Source organism: Rhizophagus irregularis, chromosome 32, assembly GCF_026210795.1.
Source record: "Rhizophagus irregularis chromosome 32, complete sequence".
Classification (NCBI taxonomy): domain Eukaryota; kingdom Fungi; phylum Glomeromycota; class Glomeromycetes; order Glomerales; family Glomeraceae; genus Rhizophagus; species Rhizophagus irregularis.
In genome coordinates, this window is record NC_089460.1 from 1,111,498 (window position 1) to 1,136,021 (window position 24,524).

Sequence of the window (24,524 nt, forward strand, 5' to 3'; positions counted from 1 at the left end):
TCGACATGCTGAAACTCCCTAATTTCGGCAGGCAACTTTATGTATGCCTTAATGAAATTATGCAGGAAATGAGTCGCATTAGTGTACATTTTCAATTTTGGAAAGAAACTGGGTTTAATACATATAATCATATGTCTTTAACAGTCAGTGTGCATGTCCATTTTACATTGCCGATCATATTAAAAATTCTTGTGTAACATTTGTCTAAGATATCTCACTGAAGACTTTCGTTCTAAGCCACAATATAATCAGTTTTCACTCTTAATATAATTTTTTCAATAGTAATTCTTCTATCAAAATAAGTAAAAGTTTGACCCATTCTACTTTTCTGTGAAATTTTATTCTATCAGTAAATTTACTTATTTTTGACACTAAAACCCAAGATTCTTTTCCTACCAACTTTTAAATTAAAAAAAAAAGTACCCAACAAACTTTGTTTTTAGCAATCTTTTTGGCGTAACTATTTTAAAAAACTACATACAATAGGACTTTTTAGCGAAAAATGCTATTATGTTTTTATATAATGAAACTTTGAAGACTCCTTCTATTAAAAATTAAATTTATTTAAAGTAGTATAACAATTAAATATAAAATTATTCATAATTATTGTTTTATTATATCTATGACGAGATATTTATTAATAAAATTTGATTTTTATCATTCATTTTCTAATGCCTATACTTGTTATTTATTAATTATTTAAATATTTAGAACAAGTCACCAATGATTCTAAAAGCCTTTTTTCTTTAGATTTAGTTTCACAACGAGCTTGTCTTGACTTTTTGTTGGCAAGTCATCTTTATTTATAATTATTACTTGTGATATCAAGTATATTGGTACGCACACTGGTTAAAGCCTTAAAGGGTACCTGTTAGTTTAATAAAAATAATTTGATTAGAATTTTCTGCATTTGAATTTGATGCTAATGATATTGACTCAACAATAATTTAAAAAGTCAATTGTTACTTCTTTTTTTTTTGAATTTTAGTCTAGTTTAACCATAAATTTGCAATTTATTATCTAAATAATTAAATAAAATACATGATAAAAAATTTGTATTCATGGGTGGATTAAGTCTACAATATATGCAAGTTCATTTACATCTTCAACAGCCGTTAATAAAAGTGAAGGAACTTCTTGGTTTTTATATTTACCAAATTCTTCTTTATTTTCATCACTTGAATAATCTACAACTTCTTGTTCAAGTGCATTTTGTGCGTTAATATAATTTTTTCATTAAATTTAAATATTTCTAACTTAGAAAGTTCGTATCAAAATCTTCTTCAGTTTCTTCTAAAAATATTTTTTAACTATTATAACATAAAATAGTTTTTCTTCAAAAGTAATTTCATAAGTCTTCAAATCAATAAATTGAAATTTAAGCAAACTTTGACGTTAAGATTCTTTTAAAGAGGAAACAATTTATGTCAAAATAAACGCGAACAATATTAACATACCTCAAATAATAAACCTAATCACTTTATATCACATGATATGATGTAATATTCTGTTACAAATGAATGGAAAGTTGTTGAATTTTGCGGTTTTCTATATGTTTTTAGATTTTTTACTATGATATGCAGCATGCAGATCTCTTAATTAAAAATGTTATACAACCTAATCAGGGGACATGCTAAGGTTGCTTGCCGAAACTAGAGGGTTTCGGCAGAATGGCGTACGCGAAACTGCCGAAACTAGTTTCGCGAAATCATCAAGAAATGCCGAAACTGCGAAACCTATCAAAATCGCGAAACTGCCGTAACTTGCCGAAACTGTTTCGGCGTTTCGGCAATACTTTCTATATGATTTAATTAGAGTTTCGGCATTTAAACAATTTATAAGAATAAAGATTAAAGACAATATGATTTTTTGTATGTAAATATTTATTTTATAATATTTAATATTAAACTAATAAAATACACGATTAAAAATATAATAAAAATTAAAATTTAATAATATCTTTATCTTCTATGTGGGGACCTGCTTCTACCTCTTCTTCTATCTCTACTTCTGTCCCGTCTTCTATCTCTACTTCTATCTCGTCTTCTATCTCTACTTCTATCTCGTCTTCTATCTCTACTTCTTGATCTACTTCTTGATCGAGACCTAGATCGCGACCTTCTTCTTTCCCTTCGCAATCTATATTCATATCGACGTCGATCATGCGCAGCATGCTGCCGTCGATACTCTCGTCTAAACAGATCTAAAATCCAATAAAAATATTAATGAATTGAATGAATTGCCTAAATAAAATTAATTTAAAATAATAATTAATAATAATTACCGGTTTGTAACCAGAATTCATCGTTCATATCAGCAAAACACGCTCTATCGAAACTATTTGGGCTTATAATAGGAATGTCGTCATCATTATTATTTATTATCCTACTGAGGTTTTCATAACCTCGTTTGAGGGCATTCCATTTTGTTTGGCATTGCCTGGGTGTCGCTGCAAATCCCGTTGCAACGAACACCCTATTTGCTATTATTGTCCATGCATTTACATGATGACGGTTTGCAATTCTTTCGAATTGCTGATGTAAGTTTCTCCGCTCCGCGATTAATTGCCTAGCTGCGTTAATCGTCCATTGGAATACTGGTGGTGGCGGTGGGACAAAAGGTACTAATGCTGCCATTTTTTATTTTTATGATTTTTTCGTAACTTGAAATTTGAAAATTAAATACAATTTGAAAATTAAAATACAATTTGGTTTTGAATTGCGAAAAAAAAATTCAAATTTCATAATATTTATAATAATTTTAAAATTCGTTATAATGTTTAAAACATGAACTGATGAACATAATAACATTCTACATAATTAAAGTATTTGTAACAAAATAAACACAGTTTTGATTCTAATGTAATAAATTTAATTAACGCAGTTCTAAATTTTTTTTTGTAACGCAGTTCTTAAAATTTATTGATCTAATGTAATAAATTTAATTAACGAAGTCCTTAAAACTTATTGATTCTAATATAATATGCTTATCCTTATTCCTTAATTAAATTGCACTATTTTTAAAATATAATATGCTTATCCTTATTCCTTAATTAAATTGCACTATTTTTAAAATATAATATGCTTATCCTTATTCCTTAATTAAATTGCAATGTTTTAAAATATAATATAAAATTACAATTGCCTGCATTGCCTGCATAATTATATGTTAACTGGACTTTGATCGCGAATATTTTGCCCTGCATAATTACATCATTTATTTCCTAAATAGTATCATTATTTAAATCACATGATATTAGAATTAATTCTCATTGGATTAACTATTGTAATTATTTCTCATTATTATTATTCCTCATTATCATCATAATTATCGTCATTATTATCACCGTCATCCATACCTAATACATCATCTATATCATAATCATAGTCACCTTCTCCGGGTCTCTTGTTATTACCACTATCATCAACTTCATCATCTTCCGCATTATTTTCATCTGAATCATCCAATATATCTCTTGGAATATCGCCGATTTCACTAGTAATTGAATCATGCGATAAATTAACAAATTGATCAATCCATAGACTTTCGATTACTACACGGCAATTGTCTTCGGGTATTGTTTCGCCGCTTGTAGTTAATCTCTGAGTAGAAGCTTGCTCCTCATTATATTCCTCATCGTCATCTTCTGCAAAAGCTTCTGCAATACGTATATTGATCTCATCATCACTAAGACGAGTATTCTTTTTTTGATCAATTCCATAAAATCCAAGTTCAGTTTTTGAATTGGATTTCCAATACAAAATTAATTTGCACATGGATTCTAGTTTATCCACATTAAGATTTAAGCGACGTTTATGAAATAGCCATCCTAAAGTCGAAAATCCACGTTCGCAAGTTGCTGAGTTAGGACATATTGCAAATAGATAACTTGCAATTCTTGGCAGGACATCTGGTTCTGGTTCGGTATTAATATATTTCCACCAATTCACGGGATTATCTTTAGCAAAACCGATATCTAGGTCAAATGGCTCTTGCTCATTAATATATTTCTGTATTTGATCGCATAAAGTTTCAGCTTCGTAACGGTCGAAACCTAAATTTTTCCCGATTGAAGCTGCACATTTGATAATTCTCATGAGGGCGCATTTTTTAAGTGGCGCGTTTCTAAATCTGGGATCCATAAAAAAACAAGTAATATACTTATCATCATCGAATTCATCAAATCTTTCATTTATTACTTTGATACAATGACTTCGGAATGCAGGATTTAATGATTTGGGTAACTTTTTTAATGTAGCTGCAAGTCTTGCCAAGCTCGGAAACAATCTGCAAGTGTAGCTCTTCTCGATTCTAATGAAAGTACCGCTTTTCTTAGAGGATCCAGAACAAATCCAAGAACTCGTAAATTTGAAAAAAAATTTCTCGATTGAATAATCGGTTTTATTTTATCATTTGTTAGCACTTTATCGTGATCGCCTGGCCATTTCTTCTAGTGCTGATTCCAAATTTATTACTGAATTTACGGATTCACTAGCAGTAGTCCAGCGTGTCTTGCAATATAATTTTAATCCTCCTCCACTAATTCCTTTTTCTTTAATTATTTGAGCAAGTTTTGCATTAGCCTGATGAGAACTTCTAAAAAAGGTTGTCAAAATATTAACACGTTTTAATAAACGTTCCCCAAACTTCTCCTCGACGATGTCGCATGCAATTAAATTGATAGAATGTGCAACGCATCGCACATTCTCAATCTTTGGATGATTCTCATGTATAATTTTTCGTGCATTACGAACATTGGCCGCATTATCGGAAACTACAGCACATATTCGATCTTCTCCAATACCTTCTATAACCTTTTCAATTACCGTAACTAGATATTCTGCAGTGTGCGAATTTTCAGACAAATCAGAAAGTTGATAAAGATATTCTTTACGCGACGGAGTCATTACAATGAAGTTCCAAATTGAACGATGTGTACCAGACGTCCAACCATCAAAGGCTAAATTATAAATTAATATTATATAGTAAGTAAGATTAAATAAAAATGACGTATGATAGCCTATTTAATTTAACAAACCTAACGTTAAATTCGTTTCCTTTTCAAGCTCAGAATTAACTTTGAAGTTCACTTGAGCTAATTCACGTTCAAGTAGTTGATTTACTAATACTTCCCTTGTTGGTGTATTGTACCCGGCATTAAGCTCTTTTATAAAATTGATGAAAAAGGGATGTTCCACTACTCTAAACGCAATTCCGCACGCAATAAAAAATTTAACTAATGCACGATTAATTCGTGTACATCTTTGTTCGTTAAGCTCTGTTGAATCATGGTAATCAGTGTGTTACTTTGACCTTCAGAGTATTTTCTTTTTTGGATGACTTGGACTTATCTTGCCGTTCCATTACTTTAGTCATATACCTTCTAACAACTGCTGCTGGCGCATCTGGACAATGGTTTGAAAGATGCTCTTCGAGCTTTGAAACTTCACCGCGTGACCATGTATTCTTACAGTACTTGCAGGAGGCGGCAAATTTAGCTAGAACCAACAGCTTCTCCTTTATTAATATCTTCCCAAATGCTATTAGGTGGCCGACCTCCTCTATTTTTCATTTTAATGGGTGAATCTTCTATGTGATCAGTCATTTGAAACAGTTTATTATTAATATTATTATTAAGAAAACGGAAGAAAGTAAAAGAAACTTTAGTTCAGTGTTAAAGGAGATGACGGAATTGGGTTTATTAAATGCATGTTACGCATTTTCCTTTAATGAATATAAGCCCCTTAAAAAAAAACTGTAAAAACGTGTAATATCATAATATTAATATGGGAGTTAGAAATGAAAATTCTAACACTAGATAAAGCTTAGAAGAACTTAAGACGACGGTAAAATATTGAAGTTTAATCTTTTATCTGTAGATTATTTGATCATCTAAATTATATTATTAATTGGTGTAACTTGGCGTAACTATATGCAAATCTTATGATCAACTATGCCGAAACTACGGAGAAACCTATTATAGAGGTTTCGGCATGTTTCGGCAGTTTCGCAATTTTGACAGGTTTCGCAGTTTCGGCGTTTCGGCGTTTCGGCACTATATAAGAGGTTTCACCTTTCGGCATTAGGCCAAACAGGTTTCGGCAAGCAACCTTAGGACATGCACACTGACTGTTAATGGGAGATGACAAGTTAAATGTTTTAAAAAATTTTAATTTAAATCGAATATTGCTATCTTCAAAAGCAAGAAAAATTTGGGAATTATGGAATATGTTTTACCAACTTTATCTTAATCTTAAATCAAAGGATTATAATGAAGACTGGTTAGAATTATTTTTAACTTCAGATAGAGCAATACCAAATTCAACACGTATTGAAAAAGGATTGTATAAATTGAGTGCAATCACTCTATATATATATGTTCTTGTTTATCATATGGCTGAGTTTATGGAAAAATATAATCGATGGAGTGTTAAGGCATTTTCTTGTGCTTCAGTTGAAAAGAAAAATCACCAACAAGTTACAAATTTTTTTCGACAGACACTTAAAGATGGAGGTAGTAAAAAAAAATTGGCAATAATAGAGATTTTTAAATATAAAAATAGGGCTCTTTTTTATCTATTTGATAATGTTGAAATTTCTATTTCAAAACCAAAAAAAGTTAATATTTTCTAAAGGTTAAAGAATAGGTTTGGTTTATTAATTAGAAGTATATTTGATAATTTGGTATACAGTCAACTCCCTTTATAGTCACTTCCGTTATAGTCACATTCTACTATATAGTCACACCAGTTGAATGTTCAAAACACTTTATTATTAAAATTTATCCTATATAGTCACAATCTATCTATAGTCACTATCATACTTATCCTCAAAAATCTTATATTAAAAAGAACCGTTTATAATCACAGTTATATAAAGAATATATTAAATAACTTGGCATCTAATAATCGTACAAAGATGTATCATAGCTTGTTAGAATCGTCTCACTGAGACGAATCGAATGGTGGTAGTTTTATCCTTTTCTTTGCTAATGTTTACAGCCAGACCACCCATTGCCTCTTATGAGACTAATCTCGGGTCTGTGTCCTATCATCTTCAATGGGCAACCATTATACCGAGTACTTAATTCCTCAGGTAACAGCACCACTATAGATATCCCCCATCGGGCCATTATAGGCGATTCTGGGGTTGCGTACATGCCGCCTACTCATCCTATACCCATTGCATGATACTGATACTCAATTTATTTAACGACCTTTAGAGAGCATCTACTTTCATGAGGACTTTCGACAGGTAACATCAACCATCTAAGCACTTTCATACCACCATTTTAGGTACTAAGTCTCACCAAAACAAGGCCACTACAGCCCGCGATTACCTAGCACCGATAGTACAGTTGTTTACCCCAAGTGGTATACTTTGTAGTGACCACTCAAACAGGAAGTAGCAGGCTTCTGTCCAGGATCGCCCTTTATGGTGGGTATCACCTCCAGGGGATCGCAGCAGAGGGCAGAAGAAAGTGGGGAATCGAGCCCTGCCATGCTACCTGTTCTGTGCATGAACACCTTGGTTGGTCTAAGACCTAACAGAAGGTCAAACTACCACTAAGACATTGCACCCTCAGCTTTACCATCTAGGACGACCATCTAGCCATTACTGACCCCAAGTGGTATCGTGGAGTGACTACCTGAACAGAAAGTCCCCCCAAGGTATAGTAGTGACCTTAAGGACAGGACTGCGCACATACCAATGGCTTCCATAGGGAACATTAGAAGGACCTTGTGACCTGACCCTTAGTTGAAATGTGCGGCCTAACCGTACACACTAATTCACCATGATGCAGTCCAACTACACTAATCCCTGTACCTTCACGCTATTGGTTGTAGCATCCGAGTTTTATCCTTTTCTTTTGCTAATGTTTACGGCCAGACCACCCATTGCCTCTTATGAGACTAATCTCGGGTCTGTGTCCTATCATCTTCAATGGGCAACCATTATACCGAGTACTTAATTCTCAGTAACAGCACCACTATAGAAACATCCTCCATCGGGCCATTATAAATGCGATCTGAAGCTAGGTACACACCGCCTACTCATCCTATATCCATTGCATGATACTGATACTCAATTTATTTAACGACCTTTAGAGAGCATTTACTTTCATGGAGGACTTTCGACAGGTAACATCAACCATCTAGTACCCTTCCATACCACCATTTTAGATACTAAGTCTCACTCAAAGGCCACTACAGCCCGCGATTACCTAGCACCGATAGTACAGTTGTTTATCCCAAGTGGTATACTTTGTAGTGACCACTCGGACAGGAAGTAGCAAGCTTCTGTCCAGGATCACCCCTGCTTATGGTGGGTATCAACCACCAGGATCACCAACTTGACCCAAGAAGTGGGGAATCGAACCCCATAACCATGCTACCTGTTCTGTGCACAAACACCTTGGTTGGTCTAAGACCTAACAGAAGGTCAAACTACCACTAAGACATTGCACCCTCAGCTTTACCATCTAGGACGACCATCCAGCCATTACTCGACCCCAGCATATCGCGAGAAGACCACCTGAACAGGAAGTCTCCCCCCCAAGGTATAGTAGTGACCTCAAAGACAGGACTGCGCACATACCAATGGCCTCATAGGGAACGTTAGAAGGACACCATGACCCTTAGTTGAAATGTGCGGCCTAACCGTACACACTAATTCACCATGATGCACTCCAACTACACTAATCCCTGTACCTTCACGCTATTGGTTGTAGCGTCCGCAGTAAAATTCTTTTTATTTCCGTAGTCATGGGAATCGAACCTGCGACCTCACCATACTCAGGCTTAATGAGGGTCTCAGTGACTAACCACCGAGATAGGGTGACCAACCCTAGTTTTATCCTTTTCTGATCACTGGCTGACGAGTTATTCAACAAAATGTTAAACATCGGCATTATAATATTTCTTGATTTACGTTTACTGCGCCATTTAACATTTTGCTAGATTTCTCGGTACCTAGTGATTGTAAAAAAAGACGATTTATAGCTCGTTGGAATCGCCTCATCGAGACGAATCGAATGGTGACAAGCTCATTTCTCTGTGATTAATATTGACGGAGTTATTACTTAAAAACCATTTAATATTTTTTAATTTCGGAAATTGATCTAGTGATTGAATTTCGATGTATTTTATACCATTAGATTCGTCTCATCAAGACGAATCGAATGGTAGTAAGATCGTCTTTCTAGGATCAATTTTGGCAGAGTTATTACACAAAAACCATTAGTATTTTTTTAATTTTGGAAATTAATCTAGTGATTTGATTTCGACGTATTTTATACCATTAGAACCGTCTCATCAAGACGAATCGAATGGCGGTAAGATCATCTCTCTACGATTAATATTGGCGAGGTTACGATACAATAAAGTTTTAAGTATAATTCTGGCTAAAATTATATTAATTTTTGGCCGGAATTATGATATACAAATATAAGAAATTTTTTATATAGTCACATCTTTTTATAATCACCAATTATGAACTGTCCCAAATGTGTGACTATAAAGAGAGTTGACTGTAGCAATTTATTTATGTAGTATTTTTTCATTATAGATGCATTATTGAGAGAAATTATTATGGGAGCTATCAAATAAATTTGCACATTTTAATCATAATTAAAGGTAAAATATCGTAATTATCATTTGTTTTAATTTGATAAAGATTTATGTTGATTTACGTTAACTGTTAAAGTTATTGATGAATTCAATACAGTCAACTCTCTTTATAGTCACACATTTGGGACAGTCCATATTTGGTGATTATGAGCAAACAGTCTTATGACTTTATCTTTTATTATTAAATTTAAATGAAAAGTACAATAAACAAATCGAACAATATTACAAATATTAAATATAGAAAATAAACATAAAAAATAAAAAGAACTAGCTTCACGATTCATACAAGTAAAGAAATCTAAACAAAATAAAATTAAGTAAAGAAAAACTAAACTATTACAGAAACGCATACCCCATCTTTACCCGAAGGCCAGTGTGAGTCAACTATCCAGCATGTCCTAAGATCCAATCCATTACCAAAAAGAAATCCTAAGTAGAGGCTGAACTGTTAAGCGGCGCCAAAAATCCAAATGCGAAATCCAAGATCCCCCACGGATTATAGAAGAGAAAACCCAAGAAACCCAGGAATCCAAGGAAGCTGTCGCCAAGGAAGGTGTCGAAGAGTCAAGAGGAATGTTAGAGGAAGGTTGAAGAATAGAAGAAGGCCCAAGAGCTGACGATTTCATTTTTTTTGTAATGCCTTGAGCTAATTCCCAATGATGAAAGAAAATGGATCGGCACAACCAGATTTGAACATAAAGGTCAAAATGAAAGTCGTGCAAAGGTGTATCTAAGATAGACCATATGGTAGGTGAAGAAAAATAATTTCCAAGAAATTCAGTCAAAGATATCGGTATAAGTCCTCTTGTGAGTCGCAGGCAGGAAATTGAAGGAGGGTCACAATCCCAACAATTAAGAGCCGTAAATTCAGCAGCAAAAGAGTCCGGTACAGGTATTAAAGATGATGCGGAAAGGAAATTATCAAGATAAGTAGTCCGAAGAGCCAATAGTAATGTTTTAAAAGTTTGTAAAGGGCTAAATTCCGGTAAAATGTAAGGACAAGTCCACAAGTGGTCTAAAGTCTCAGGAGAAGAGTTACATTGAGGACAAAGCCAATCCGGATTATAAAGATGAGGTTTTCGTCTCTGAAGAGTTGTAAGCGTTGGAAGCATATCTAAAAGTAGCTTGATACGGAAACCACAAAACTCGGAACGGCCATTCCGATGAGAGACAAAATGCTTATTGTTATTGAGACAAAATTTGGTGCAAGCCCAATCAATATCAGAAGTTGAAGAATAAGAATTAAATCTTGGTAATACAGCAAGAGTTAAAAGACTTTTGGCGTCAAAAATATCTCTAATAAATTTCCGGATATTCATATCCACAGATAAGGAATTAAATTGTAAAATGCAAGGAGCCATCAATTCCGATGGTGGACAAGAAGAAAGATGTGAGTCAGTATGAGCGGCTTTGGCTAATGTATCCACATGATTATTCAAAGGGTCGTCAGCATGAGCAGGAACCTTGATCAAGGTAACATCCAGATTCTTTTGCAACATAATAGTGCGTATGGAGGACCACAAAGGGTGGTTGGATTCTTTAAGCATTCTGGGAATAAAAGGAGCATTCACATACTTTACAGAAACTTTAAGTTTTCAAGTAATATCATTTTGATATCATTTTGATATCATTTCAATATCGATTCAATATCGATACGATATCGAAATAAAGTATTATCACTTTGATATCATTTCGATATTAAATCAATATCGAAATGATATCGAAATGATAATAGAAATGATATCGAAACAACATCTTTAAGTTTAATTTAAAGATGTCATTTCGATATCATTTTAATTATCATTTTGATATCATTTTGATATTGATTTAATATCGAAATGATATTAAAGTGATAATACTTTATTTCGATATCATATCAATATTGAATCGATATTGAAATGATATCAAAATGATATCGAAATGATACCGTTAAGATAAACTTAACGATATCGATTCTATATTAATTAAAAATGGTAAGTTTCTGTAAAGTACAAAAACCATAAAGAAAGTAATTGAGCACAATCAGTGGCGACAGTAATTTTTGAATTCCGAGGAAGGGAGTCTAATCCGTGCAATAAAGCAAAAACTTCTGAACGTAAAGCAGAAGGAAAAATGGAAGAGATGATATTATAATGGGATTCCAAAATAAATCCATCAGGATCTATAGCAGTCCATGCATAAGCCATCGAGGATGCCGGATGACTAGGAGGAGAAAGGAAGGAACCATCAATATAAAGGGTAAACACCGAAGAAGGAAGTTGGATATCAGAAATCCTAAGCACTAGTTCATTCGTAGGAGGTAAGCGAACCGGAGCAAAAGATGAAATAGTAAAAGAGATTTGGCATAGCCTAACGAGGCAGAAAGTGAAACCGAACGAGTATCCGCATGTATATAAGTACGAGGTTTCGTAGGATAACGGATCAAACTTGATAACGGAACATAAGAGAAACATCCTTCAGAGGAACATCGTTTAATCAAAGTCTTAGAGGTAGAGGATCGCGGAATAGCAGAGGTACAACCTTGGCATGCAGTAAATTCAGAAAGTAAATCATCAACCGATGACGCAATCCAATGTGAAATAAGAGCTTCATTACGTGGAGCAGGATAGGTAGTAATCACACGGCCAACGAGGAAAGAGTTAGTATTGCGATTAAAAGAAATAGCCCATTGAGGGTTAAACCAATAATTTTGACTAATATCTATAAAAGAAATAGAAGCTACGGTATGAGAACTAGGAATTCTAAATTGTTGTAAAATAAAAAAGGAAGGTGAATTAGGAATAACAATAAGATTGAACAAATAATTAAACCAAGCAGGCACAGATCCTTTGTTCGATACTCGTTTAAGAAAATGTAAATCTTTCCATGAGAGAAGTCGAGAGCCACACGGTGTAATCAATTGAGCAAGAAAATGAGTGCAGAAATTTATCCGAACATTTTTCATGGAAGTAAACAAATCTTTTGGTAAAATAGACCAGAGTGGAATCGCCGGACGTAAATCTTTCCTCAGAGGTCGGAACAGTAAAGACCACGTGATATTTAAACGAGAAGAGAACAATAAAGAATTAAATAAAGAATGTGTTCGCAAAGAAAAGGTGTGGGACCATGGTTCCAGGTCAATAGTAGAAGGGCAGACATCACAGTCCAAAAAACCTTGGAGATAAGTAATCATATAATTAGCAAAGAGCTTATATGAAGGGTGAGAAAAAATTTTCTGCCATGAAGCCACATGAGATGATAGAAATTGACCAAACGCTTGTTGAATAGAGAAAGGCAACAGTGTGAAGAGTGCGGAAAGAGGAGTGACTGAGGCCAAACCAGCCTTCTGACGAATAAGAGAAAGCATTGGAGAAACCATGCGATTAATGGTGGATTCTGCAAATAATGTGGTTTGTAGGCAAAATTCTAGCCTCGGAAGTAGAACAACGTTATAAAGATAAGCTATATGTTGTGCTAAAAGTTTTTTAGGACTGAGTAGAGCGGCCATATCTTTGACCATAGTAAACAGTTTGGTTATGAACGAAACGAGAAGAAGCCGAAAGGTTAAACCAAACACCTAAAAACCGAAAAGATGTAGATAAGGCTAACGCCTTTAAAGTAAGGGTATGAATCGTATTTAAAGAAGATGGGAATAGATCAAATACAATAGTTTGAGAAAATTGTTCAGAAGAAAGAAGGATATATTTTGCTGAATTTGCTTGAGTATTATTTAAAGTGTAAAATTCAGCAGTGATGGAAAGGCGATCTTCAATTCCTTGTTTAGATGAAGCAATCAAAGTAGAGTCATCCATAAATGTAATATGTGAAACAGGAAGATTATGTTGTTCATATTCAATTGGAGAATAATCCAATAATGCAGAAGATTTCAAAATAAAGGGATCACAAGCTTCTCGATTAAGTGTGGTAAGTAATGGATCCAAATATATAACCCATAATAGTGGAGAGATGATTTCACCTTGGTCAATACCAATTCTAACTCTATATCCAGAAGTATCACCATGATGTGTAATAATTTTATTATTACGCCTTGTAAAAAGGTTAATGATAAATTTGATCAATAAAGACGGAATATGCAGACGGATTAAAGCCAATCTAAGCATGTTCAAATCAATTGAATCAAAGGCCTTAGAAATGTCCTGAGAAACAACCCATAGTTCTTGGTCATCGCTTTTATCAAAGCGTCGTTGATGAATAATAGCATCAAGCATCTTAATAGGAATGTCGGTGGAGCCGCCTGGTAATCCAGCAAAATTACCACCTTGGAGCACTTGATTGTCGGCTAGGATTTTTGATAGTCGAGTTGTAACGACCTTAACCACACATTTTTGTACTGTTTCCAATAGAGTGATAGGTCGCGTATTCTTCAATTGGGCGTCAAATTCATGAGGCTTTGGAATGGGATAAACAAGCGCTTCATGCCAATCGGCAGGAATATCTCCATGAATGAGACAAGCATTGGCTAATACAAGGGACAAATTGAAAGTTTCTCCAGTTAAATGTTTGAGCATCTCATAAGATATCTTGGAAGGACCAGAGGCTTTATTATTAGGCATAGAATTGAGAGTATTTTTCCATTCATCGGCCAGAATAGGAGACATAACCGAGTTATATAAGGACGAATCAATATCTGGAAGAGGAGTATAAGCTCGTTGCCATCGTGGAGGAAATGAATCCGTAGAAGAATACTGGACCAAAGGAGGAGCGACAACCGATTGGAAGTGTTTAATAGCAGCTTGTTTGATATCTGAAGGATCAGTAAGTAATGTGGGTTTGGAGTCAATAACAACTAAAACTCTATCAAGGACGATGAACGACGTTCCACCGAGCAGGGCCGGAAGAATAAAAGAATGCCTGGACGTGAGAAATGTTCATCTCTAAGAGCAGTATAATATTCAATGGAATCTACACGATGCTGATGAAATTGTGTGGAAAGATAAGCTGAGACCAAAGCTTTTTGTGAACGTAAAAATTTGACAAAAGTAGGAAGCGGTGTTGTACTATAAGAAGGTATAGTATAATCTGTTAAAAGAGACTTAAGGAGGATTAATTGGGTTGGTAAAGAATTAATCATTTGTAAAATTTGAGCAGGACGACCAGGCCTAGATGTGGTCAATTTAAACAATAATCTATCCAAGAATTTGTTGACAGCGATAAGCATGGTAAGTTCAGGAGGGTATTTATGGTGATGAGTATTGGATACATGTTGGAATGGTAGAGAATCAATGGCACCACCAAGAATAGAACGTTTAAGAGCGTGCCAAAGTTTGTCCAATGAAAGAGCTGAAAGTGAAGAAACTGAAGGGTGGTGTGTGGTCAAGTATAACTCAAGACGTGAGTTTACTTCATTGGAAAATTTGTCCCAAGTGTCATCTTTCAAATTTTTGTAAAGAAAGATGGTGCGTTGTTCGCTTTTTTGCTTTAATCGAGCTTTGGATAAAATAGCGAAACATGAGCTAAAATCAAAAGCCGTTATAAGTACACGATGATCAGTAAATTGATTATCATTCAGCTTAGGACAAGTTGCAACTTGAGAGAAAAGACCGGGAGCAGGAAATCCAGGGGATGACCAGATATAATCAAGTCTTGAAGAACCATTTTGATGATAAAAGGTAGGACTAGGACCTGAAATTGAGGAAATATGGGATTGGTGATCCGTAAAATATCGAGAAGAGAGTGATCGTAAAATTTTCAAATGATGTTGAGGAAGATGTGAATGTGAAATTTCATCTGCATTAAAATCACCAAGGATAACTACGTGATAGTTATTGGAACAGGCTTTATCAAGCCATAAATTAAGTTGAACAAGAATAGCATCACGTTCTTTATAATGAATAGAATGATAAGGAGGAATATAAACAGAAATAATAGAAATTTTTGTCTGATGAAAAAAAAGATCTAATTTTAAAAGACGACCTTTCCAGGGATCAATCTTCTGAACAGTGTTTGTGTAAAGGATGGCGAAGTAAAAGACCAACACCATCATGCTGTCGAATTAGAAGAAGGAGCCCAATAAGATTTAAAATTATATTGGGAATGTTCATTTTGATAAATAAATTTAGCACTAGAAGAAGTAAGACGAGTATCATTTAAAGATAAAACGCCAAAAGAAGAATGAAGGAAATAATTTAACAAATGCAATTGTCGTACAGGGGAACATAATCCATTAATATTGATTTGTCCAAAGTTAATAAGAGGGGAAGAAAAAGGAGGAGGAGGGGAATTATTAGGACTATTAAAATTAGGTATCGCACTATCAGGGGGGTGAAATCCCTGTGAGACATCCGATACAAGTTGGTGTTCAATCATTAGAAGGGGAGGGTTTTGAAGGAGAGAAGGAGTCCAATTTTTCCATAATCGAACCAAGTTGGGCAGAAAGATTCTTTTGTGTAGTAGTAACATTAAAAATTTCTGATTGCAAACGGGAAGTGTTAGCGTCGGGGGTGATATTAGTAGGTCGGGAAACAGGTAAGGGGACATGTCGTTTTGATAGGATGGAGCTAGGATCCAAAGCTGAGAAGGAAGCATCAGGAGAAACGTCCATAAGAGAAGAGGAAGTATGGGGAGGAAGATTGAAACCAGAATTCGTGTCATGGGTTGGAGCATCATCCCATCCACCATTATCATAAGAATAATTTTGATTTTCATGATCATCACGAGGCGGATACAAATCAGAGTCACCGGGTTATCGTAATTATCGATTGATTCGAGCTCAGATAGCCTATATTCATGGGACGTGATAGTATCATTCATCCAAGAGACAGTTTCCTCGAGAGTATGGAGGGTGTTAGCGATCTCTTTAATCTGCGCCTTTAGTTCATCAATAATATGTTGAGCAAGCGTAGGGGCAGGATTGTCAGACGAAGAAGTAGGTGTTGTAGAAATAATAGGATGAGGTCTGTGTGGAGATTGAGTAGGTCCGGAAGAATTTCCATTGTTCCTGGGATTAATATTATTATTGTTAGTCCGGTTACTACTTCGAGGAGTATTGGGACGAGAAGTGTTAGACTTATTATTGCTGTTGTTAGAGCGGGATGAAGAGGAATTATTATTGCGAGATCGAGAATTGGAACGCGATCTTGAACGGGAATTAGAATTGTCACGTGATTGTCGTGAATCCTGATGGCCACGTCTTAGGGCCAGCATTGAAGCGAGTAAAGTTTGTTAAGGCGATCGTCCACTTTTCGTGGGGGCGAGGGCTACATACAGAAGGAGAGCAACCCGAACGTCCACAGACATGACATAAAGTGTGAGCTTCATTAGGAGGGTGCCAAGTTAAACCTTTGCCGCGGAAAGCCACGGTCATTTCTTTAGCAACTTCAAGAGATTCAAACGAGGAGAAGTTCAAATATACATAGGGTTTAGGCTTGTAGGAGCTGATAGATAGAGGAACGTTAAGGGCTTTAGCGTTAACTTGAGTAGCAATTTCCAACAGATCAGCTTCTTTAATATTCTTTGGGATGCCAGCAAGGATGGCGACATGTTCTCTACGGCTGTCGCGTTGGGTTTTTGAGAAAGATGCCGGGCAGACACGTAAAGAATTACCAAGGCAAATGATCGCCCAGATATCATTAAATTGGGTAACTGCATCCGCGGAGGAAAACTGGATATGTCCATTGTAGTAATGTTTTCGAGGAGTAAGTTTGCACTTGATTACAGTGCCATATCGGGAAAAGGCCTGACGGACTTGAGTCTCGGTAAGGAAAAGTGGGATATCAGTAACAAACAAAGACTTCGCTTCGTCATTGAGTTTAGCATCTGCAGGGGAATAATGAATAAAGGCTAAATTGAGGAGATCTGCACGTGGTGAACTGACACAATCGGTATAATCATGCTGATCATTAAAGAAGACAAGGATCTTTTTGTTATCGCCTGATCCTTCGCAACGTATCACGAGCGCCGTAAGAAGAGTAACGGGAGAGTGAACAATCCACTTCGTCACACATGGAGCGATTGGTGGTGAATTTAGCTTTGAACGCGTCAGGCGCGTCGCGTAAATATGCCGCAGCATAATAACGAGATGGAGTGGATTTTATAGCGGCGGCATTACCATCAGGGGATGGTCGTCGTTCTGGGACATCAAAGACGACAGCTTTGCCTTTACCATTGCGTTAGAGAGGGCATGGGATAGAAGCGTCAACAGTTTCAACAGGAGTAGTAGTAGAAAGAGGTGAGGTAATCACTTGGACTTTATTTGTTGACAGGAAGACCAGAAGGAATAGAAGAAGTAAGGGTGGGAGCGAGCGAGAGGGCGAAGTTATATCGAGCATTCGCCAACGTCGTCGGTGACAATACGTGAACGTTTATTAGGCGCGCCAGCGGTAGTCGTGGGAGACAAAGGTCGGTCTCCAGAGGGAGTAGAAGTAATAGGACGCGGTGGCGGCGGAATATCCGGGTTAATAACAGAAGGAGCTGGAGGTGTAGTCGTAGTATAAAGGCTCGGTAAAGAGGAAAGCAACTGTGGAAATATTAGTATGTTGAACGAGCACTTAGAAATTTTCGAACGAAAATTTCAAAAATAATTTTTATTAGTATTTTCAAAAATTCAGGAAAGAGTTGCGATGATCCTCCATATTTGGTGATTATAAAGAGATGTGACTATATAAAAAATTTCTTATATTTGTATATCATAATTCCGGCCAAAATTAACATAATTTTAGCCAGAATTATACTTAAAACTTTATTGTATCGTAACTTCGCCAATATTAATCGTAGAGAGATGATCTTACCGCCATTCGATTCGTCTTGATGAGACGGTTCTAATGGTATAAAATACGTCGAAATCCAATCACTAGATTAATTTCCGAAATTAAAAAAATATTAATGGTTTTTGTGTAATAACTCTGCCAATATTGATCCTAGAACGACGATCTTACTACCATTCGATTCGTCTTGATGAGACGAATCTAATGGTATAAGATACATCGAAATCCAATCACTAGATCAATTTCCGAAATTAAAAAATATTAAATGGTTTTTAAGTAATAACTCCGTCAATATTGATCACAGAGAGATGAGCTTACCACCATTCGATTCGTCTCAATGAGGCGATTCCAACGAGCTATAAATCGTCTTTTTACAATCACTAGGTACCGAGAAATCTAGCAAAATGTTAAATGGCGCAGTAAACGTAAATCAAGAAATATCATAATGCCGATGTTTAACATTTTGTTGAATAACTCGTCAGCCAGTGATCGGAAAAGGATAAAACTACCACCATTCGATTCGTCTCAGTGAGACGATTCTAACAAGCTATGATAAATCTTTGTACGATTATTAGATGCCAAGTTATTTAATATATTCTTTATATAACTGTGATTATAAACGGTTCTTTTTAATATAAGATTTTTGAGGATAGGTGTGATAGTGACTATAGATAGATTGTGACTATATAGGATAGATTTTAATAATAAAGTGTTTTGAACATTCAACTGGTGTGACTATATAGTAGAATGTGACTATAACGGGAGTGACTATAGAGGGAGTTGACTGTATTCTTTGGGTAAGATGGGAATTTTAATGGTCAATTAATTTCTTTGTGTTTGTGAAAGTATTTGTTTAATTTATTTATACTTTTGCTCTAGAAACTGTTATTAGCGATAAGAATTTAATTAATTAAGTCATTAAAAATAAATAATACTTTTTTATGTTCCAAAATTTTAATTTTTTTTTTTTGAACTTTACCTAGATTTTGAAACTTCAATAATTTCGTTTACCAACATATGAGATTTTTGTCTGTAACATGTTTTTGTAACTTCATTTCGCATTTCTCAAAATAAATAAAAATTATAAATACAAATCTTAAGGATTATTAGATATAAAATTATGCAGACGAAACTTTAAAGGATTTGACTTGTTATAAATGACCAGTTAGATGAGGATAAATTCAACAAAATTTGATTCTCTAATGAAATTGAATAGATGCGGAGAAAGTTGGGTAGATCTATATTTTCTGATTCAAAAATGCATGTCCTAATTTTACTAATTTAATTGACAAAATTACTTAATTTTGGCAAGAATTAACATAATTTTGGCTAAAATAAATTTTGTTTAATTACACATGCTTTTTAAACTAATACTTCGCTATAATAATGATTTTTGTAATACTTTATGTACTAAAATAAACATATTTGAATAAGTAACTAAATCTGCCAATATGCATTTTAGAATACATACTATTAAATGCAAAAAAAATCTTTTTATATTACTAGTAGTATAGATGAAATTAAAATTGTGTACTAAACTCAACCTTTATTAGAACTATTTAAACTATTGACAAAATGTTTTAATATTATTTAAATTCAATAATTATATAAATTTTTTAATATATCTATTATTATAATTTTAATATAGTTTTATTATTATTTATAGTAATTTAATATATATTAAATTAAGATTAAAAAATATTTTTTATTAGAAATTTACTATTTATTATCAATAGTGGTCATTACTGGTATTATATGATTATGATTTTTTAAATTTTAGGTAAAATTAAGTAATTGATATAAAAATTACTTTTTTAGCATCTGAATAACATTATATAAACCAAAAAAGGCAATTTTATTTCTTATCAAAAATAGAGAAATGCATTATACAAGATTCTAAAAAGGAAATTTTTATGTAAATAACTTAATTCTAGCCAAAATTCATGATAATCACTGCTGGTGATTTATAGCAATTTTATAAATTATAATAATAATAGTAAAAATTTCATTTTGTGTATTAAGAAATTTTAAAATTATATGATATATATTATTATATAATACCAATGTTAATTACCAGTAGTGGTAAATAGTAAACTTCTTATTCTATTTATTATAATAAAAGTTACTAAAATTATAAAGTAAAATTTATAAATAAAAATTTTGAAAATTTTATTCAAATATATATAAAAAAAAAATATTACATTATTTTAATTTTTTTCTTTTTAAACCAATTAACAAAAAAAAATTATTAGTAAAATTACTAAATTTGAATGTTTTTAGTAAAAATCTTTATAAAAGTAAGTAAAAAATATTAGCAATAAATAGTTTTATTATATCTATACTTACAGAGGGCGATCAAAATTATCTGGCCACTTTGTTTTGGCAAATTTATGCTGATCATGACGTAATAATATGATGTAATCAATACATTATTTTGTATTTATAATCATGATAAACATACCCCTTAACTTCATATTTTTCTAAAAATATGAAGCCACTTACCCCAAAAATGCGTGGCGCAATTGTTTATGGGCATAATTGTGGACAATCAAGTCGTACAATTGCTAAACAGTTGGGATGTGAGAAAACAACTGTTAATGATATACTTAAGCGCTTTTATGAAACACATTCCTTAACACCAAAAAAACAAACTGGTTGTCCACCCCTTCTTAATTTACCAGCTCAGCAAGAGCTTAAAGAATTTGTTCAAGAAAATGGTGAAAACCATCGACTTTACACGAAAAAGCTTGCTACAGTATGGACAGCACGTACAGAACAACTTGTTTCTGCTATTACTATACGCCGTAACCTTAAGAAAGTTGGGCTTAACAGCTTGCGAGTACCTCGTAAAAAAACCTGCAATTACTCAAAAAAAGTATATTATTAGGCTCGTCTTGAATGGCCAGAATGGGCCCATGTGCATGAAAATTGGAGTGCAAGAAAATGGAAACGTGTGCTTTTTTCTGATGAATAAGGTTGCTTGTCTAAACCTCTTCAAAATCCTACGATTAGTTTCGTCAAAATTTTACTATAAATTTATTATAGTTTCGGTAGAGTTTCAGTAGTTTCGGCATTTATAATAAGTTTTGGCAGTTTTGCCTTTCTCCAAAGTTTTACCAGTTTTTTAATATAACTTTAATATAGTTTCGGCAGAATTTCACTTTTCGGCGAAACGCCATCTTGCCTAAACCCCTAGGTTTCGGCAAGCAACCTTACTGATGAAAGCACTTTTACACAGTTTCAACAAGGACGTCAGGGAAAGGTATGGCGTGAATCTGGGGAAGAATTAAATCCTGACTGTATTTCAGTTACTGTAAAGCATCATCAGTAATTTTTTTGGGATGCGGATCCCTAGGGATTCCAAAAATCTCATAATTAGTAAGGATCCCTAGGGATCCGTCCCCACCAGCGAGGATTCCTTATTTCAAAAAATTCTATGGAATCCTTAAGGATCATAATTTAGTATTAAGGAATCCTTAAGGATTATTTTTTTAATTATTTATTACGAATTTACGAATTTAACAATTAATTGTATAATTGTAATATCTATATAGTATATTTATCAATCGTTTTATTTATTATTTATTAATTAATTATAACATTTAAATAGCATATTTAACAATTTAATTTAAATAAAATAAAGCATATAAAAAATAAAAATTAATCCCTAATGTAATTTAAAATTATTCTTTTTGATTGACAGAAAGAGTAAAAGGAACATCATTATCCATCTGTTGATGTTTTTGACTTTGATTTTCAGTATCACTATCGTTCTCGTAATATCTCTTTTGATGTTCTTTTAACCTATTATCTAAATCTTCTTCAAAAGAATCACTGAGAGAATCTGAATCTTCAGAACTAACATAATCTTTACCGAATTCTACTTGTCTAATTGGTTTGGTTGTATCTGCAGTTATTTCTGCCGAATTACAAATACAATCCTATAAAAATTTAAAATACTATGATTAATAATTATACTGTAAATAAATAAAAATAAATAAAAATAATATACAATAAGACGTATTAAATACTAACCCAATACATATTAAAATGGTTGCGAAGAGCATCATCACCAACAGAAATTTTTGGATGTCTTGGATTTAACATAATTTCACAGACAGCTAAAGTAAAAGCCGTATCTCTTTTGGTAGTACTTTTTTTTTCCATGCTTTTTTCTTGATCGCTTCAATATATGGAAGAATATTGTCATCATCCGTCTCAAATAAGCATTTGAATGCTTCTTTTATTTTATTGGAGTTTTTAAATGCTTGGATATCATCGGCTTTTGCAGAAGTATTGATACGGGATAAATTCTGTTCACCAAATATATCAAACATTGCAGCCCGGACATCTTTTGTCTTGTCACACCGGTGACTTTTGATTACTTCACGGCACTATTGAAATATTGAAATAAATATGTTAATAATAATTAAATTATTATTAACAAATAAACATAATTGGAGTAATTACCAAAGGACCAATACGTCCTGTATAAAAATGGACCCATTGAGATCCATGCTGTTTAATATATCCCGGTTTCTCTTGCTCAAGAATTACTTCAAAACATTTTTTGAATTCTAATTCATCAGGATGAAGGCCAAGAAGAGGAAGTTGTGTTTTACATATTCTTGATGCCAAATTCTAAAGACAGTGAATTAGTAGTAATAACGATTTTTACATGAATATAATATTAGAATTTACCTTCCAATAAGAATCATCAGGAGTAATTAATTGCTCAATTTTTTCTGAAAGATTTCCTATTTTTTCACAAATTTCTTTTCGGAATGATTCTTGCGCAGCTTTATTTTCATGAATTGCTTTATATATTTCCTTGTTTTGCTCTAATACCCGTTTTACACCACTAATAATCTGTTGGTTAAATACTGTAAATGAATCTATTATAAAAGAAAAAAATATTAATAAATAATAATAAACTACACAGATTTTATTTTCCATACCGGTATCTATTGATCGTGAAACAGTTGTACTTGAAGAAGTATTGTCAAAAGTTGCAAGTGCAGCTTCATCAGTGATATCATTGGAATCATCTGGTTTATCGTGTGTTTCTGAGATTTTTTCATTATTAACTTGTTCCGGAACAGGATTTTTCTTTTTATTTTTTTTCTGTCGTTTTGGAGTTTTTGTAGTTTTAACTACATAATCAAAATTTTTTAATATAATTATGTTTAACAATAGTATCGATATGTAAAGTTCAGTCAACTTACCCCTAGCAGCTAACCTTGCTGCAATTTTATCTGCTTCACTTACTACAGTTTCTACTGCTTCAGAATCAATTGCAATAGAAGATTCTTGAAGGTTTTTGCTTCTTAAAACTCTTCGATTAGACGCTAAATAATTATAAAGAAATGCGTTATTAATAAAATAAATTAAAAAATGCCAAATAATTTAAAGAAACACGTTAAAAAAATAAATTAAAAAATGCTAAATAATTATAAAGAAACGCGTTAAAAAAATAAATTAAGAAACATTAAATAATTATAAAGAAACGTGTTAAAAAAATAAATTAAAACAACTTTTTGAAAAAGTTCGCTTATATTATTATTTACCTTTTACTTCGGCCATAATAAAATTCCGTAATTATTCTTGGATACAATGAATTCGTTTGAAAACTTTGATAATAGTTCAAGTAATAGGTCGTGGAAAAGAAAATAGTTAAATGATATAATGTTTGAAATTATATAATTTTACTGATTAAATGACGTAAGATCAGAATATGTATGATTTAATAATCCAAAGTGGCTTATTAAAATTTCATTCTGTGATTACATTTTTTGTAATTAAAAATGTATAATTGTACCCTTTGTAAAAGATATTTCTCACGAAGAACTGATATAGCACAACACTATAATAAGAATCATCCATATTTCAAACATTCGTACACGTTGAATTGGATTCAAGATCAATGGCAACTGGATTTTACGTCTATATCATTACCAACAGTTCTTAATAATGATATCTGGAATGATATTGAAGGATTTGGTAATTTTTCACAAGATTCAAGTATTAACAATAGAATGGTTAATGAGGTAATTCTTTGTATATCTATTCGTCATTTTTTACTAGACTAATTCCTAACTTTAAATCTATTCAAATAAATCAAGATCAAACAAGTATTTGAACATAACGAAATAGATGACTATATAACCGGTGAAAATAATACTAATGAATATAA

At 33.2% G+C, this 24,524-nt stretch overlaps 2 protein-coding genes across 2 annotated transcripts; one reads left to right on the plus strand and one right to left on the minus strand.

The window, feature by feature from the left end:
- Positions 1-6,135: 6,135 nt before the first annotated feature.
- OCT59_023042 (uncharacterized protein) lies at positions 6,136-6,633 on the plus strand (the record flags this gene model as incomplete). The annotated part of the gene is made up of 1 exon (XM_066150517.1): positions 6,136-6,633. The coding sequence occupies one exon, from the start codon at positions 6,136-6,138 to the stop codon at positions 6,631-6,633; it is 498 nt and encodes a 165-aa protein (XP_066006541.1).
- A 15,381-nt stretch (positions 6,634-22,014) lies between these two features.
- On the minus strand, positions 22,015-23,914 carry OCT59_023043 (uncharacterized protein; the record flags this gene model as incomplete). Its single annotated transcript, XM_025328239.2, has 7 exons — positions 22,015-22,272; positions 22,486-22,725; positions 22,802-22,972; positions 23,033-23,226; positions 23,290-23,484; positions 23,557-23,679; positions 23,899-23,914. The coding sequence occupies 7 exons, from the start codon at positions 23,912-23,914 to the stop codon at positions 22,015-22,017; spliced, it is 1,197 nt and encodes a 398-aa protein (XP_025167461.1).
- Positions 23,915-24,524: the final 610 nt, after the last annotated feature.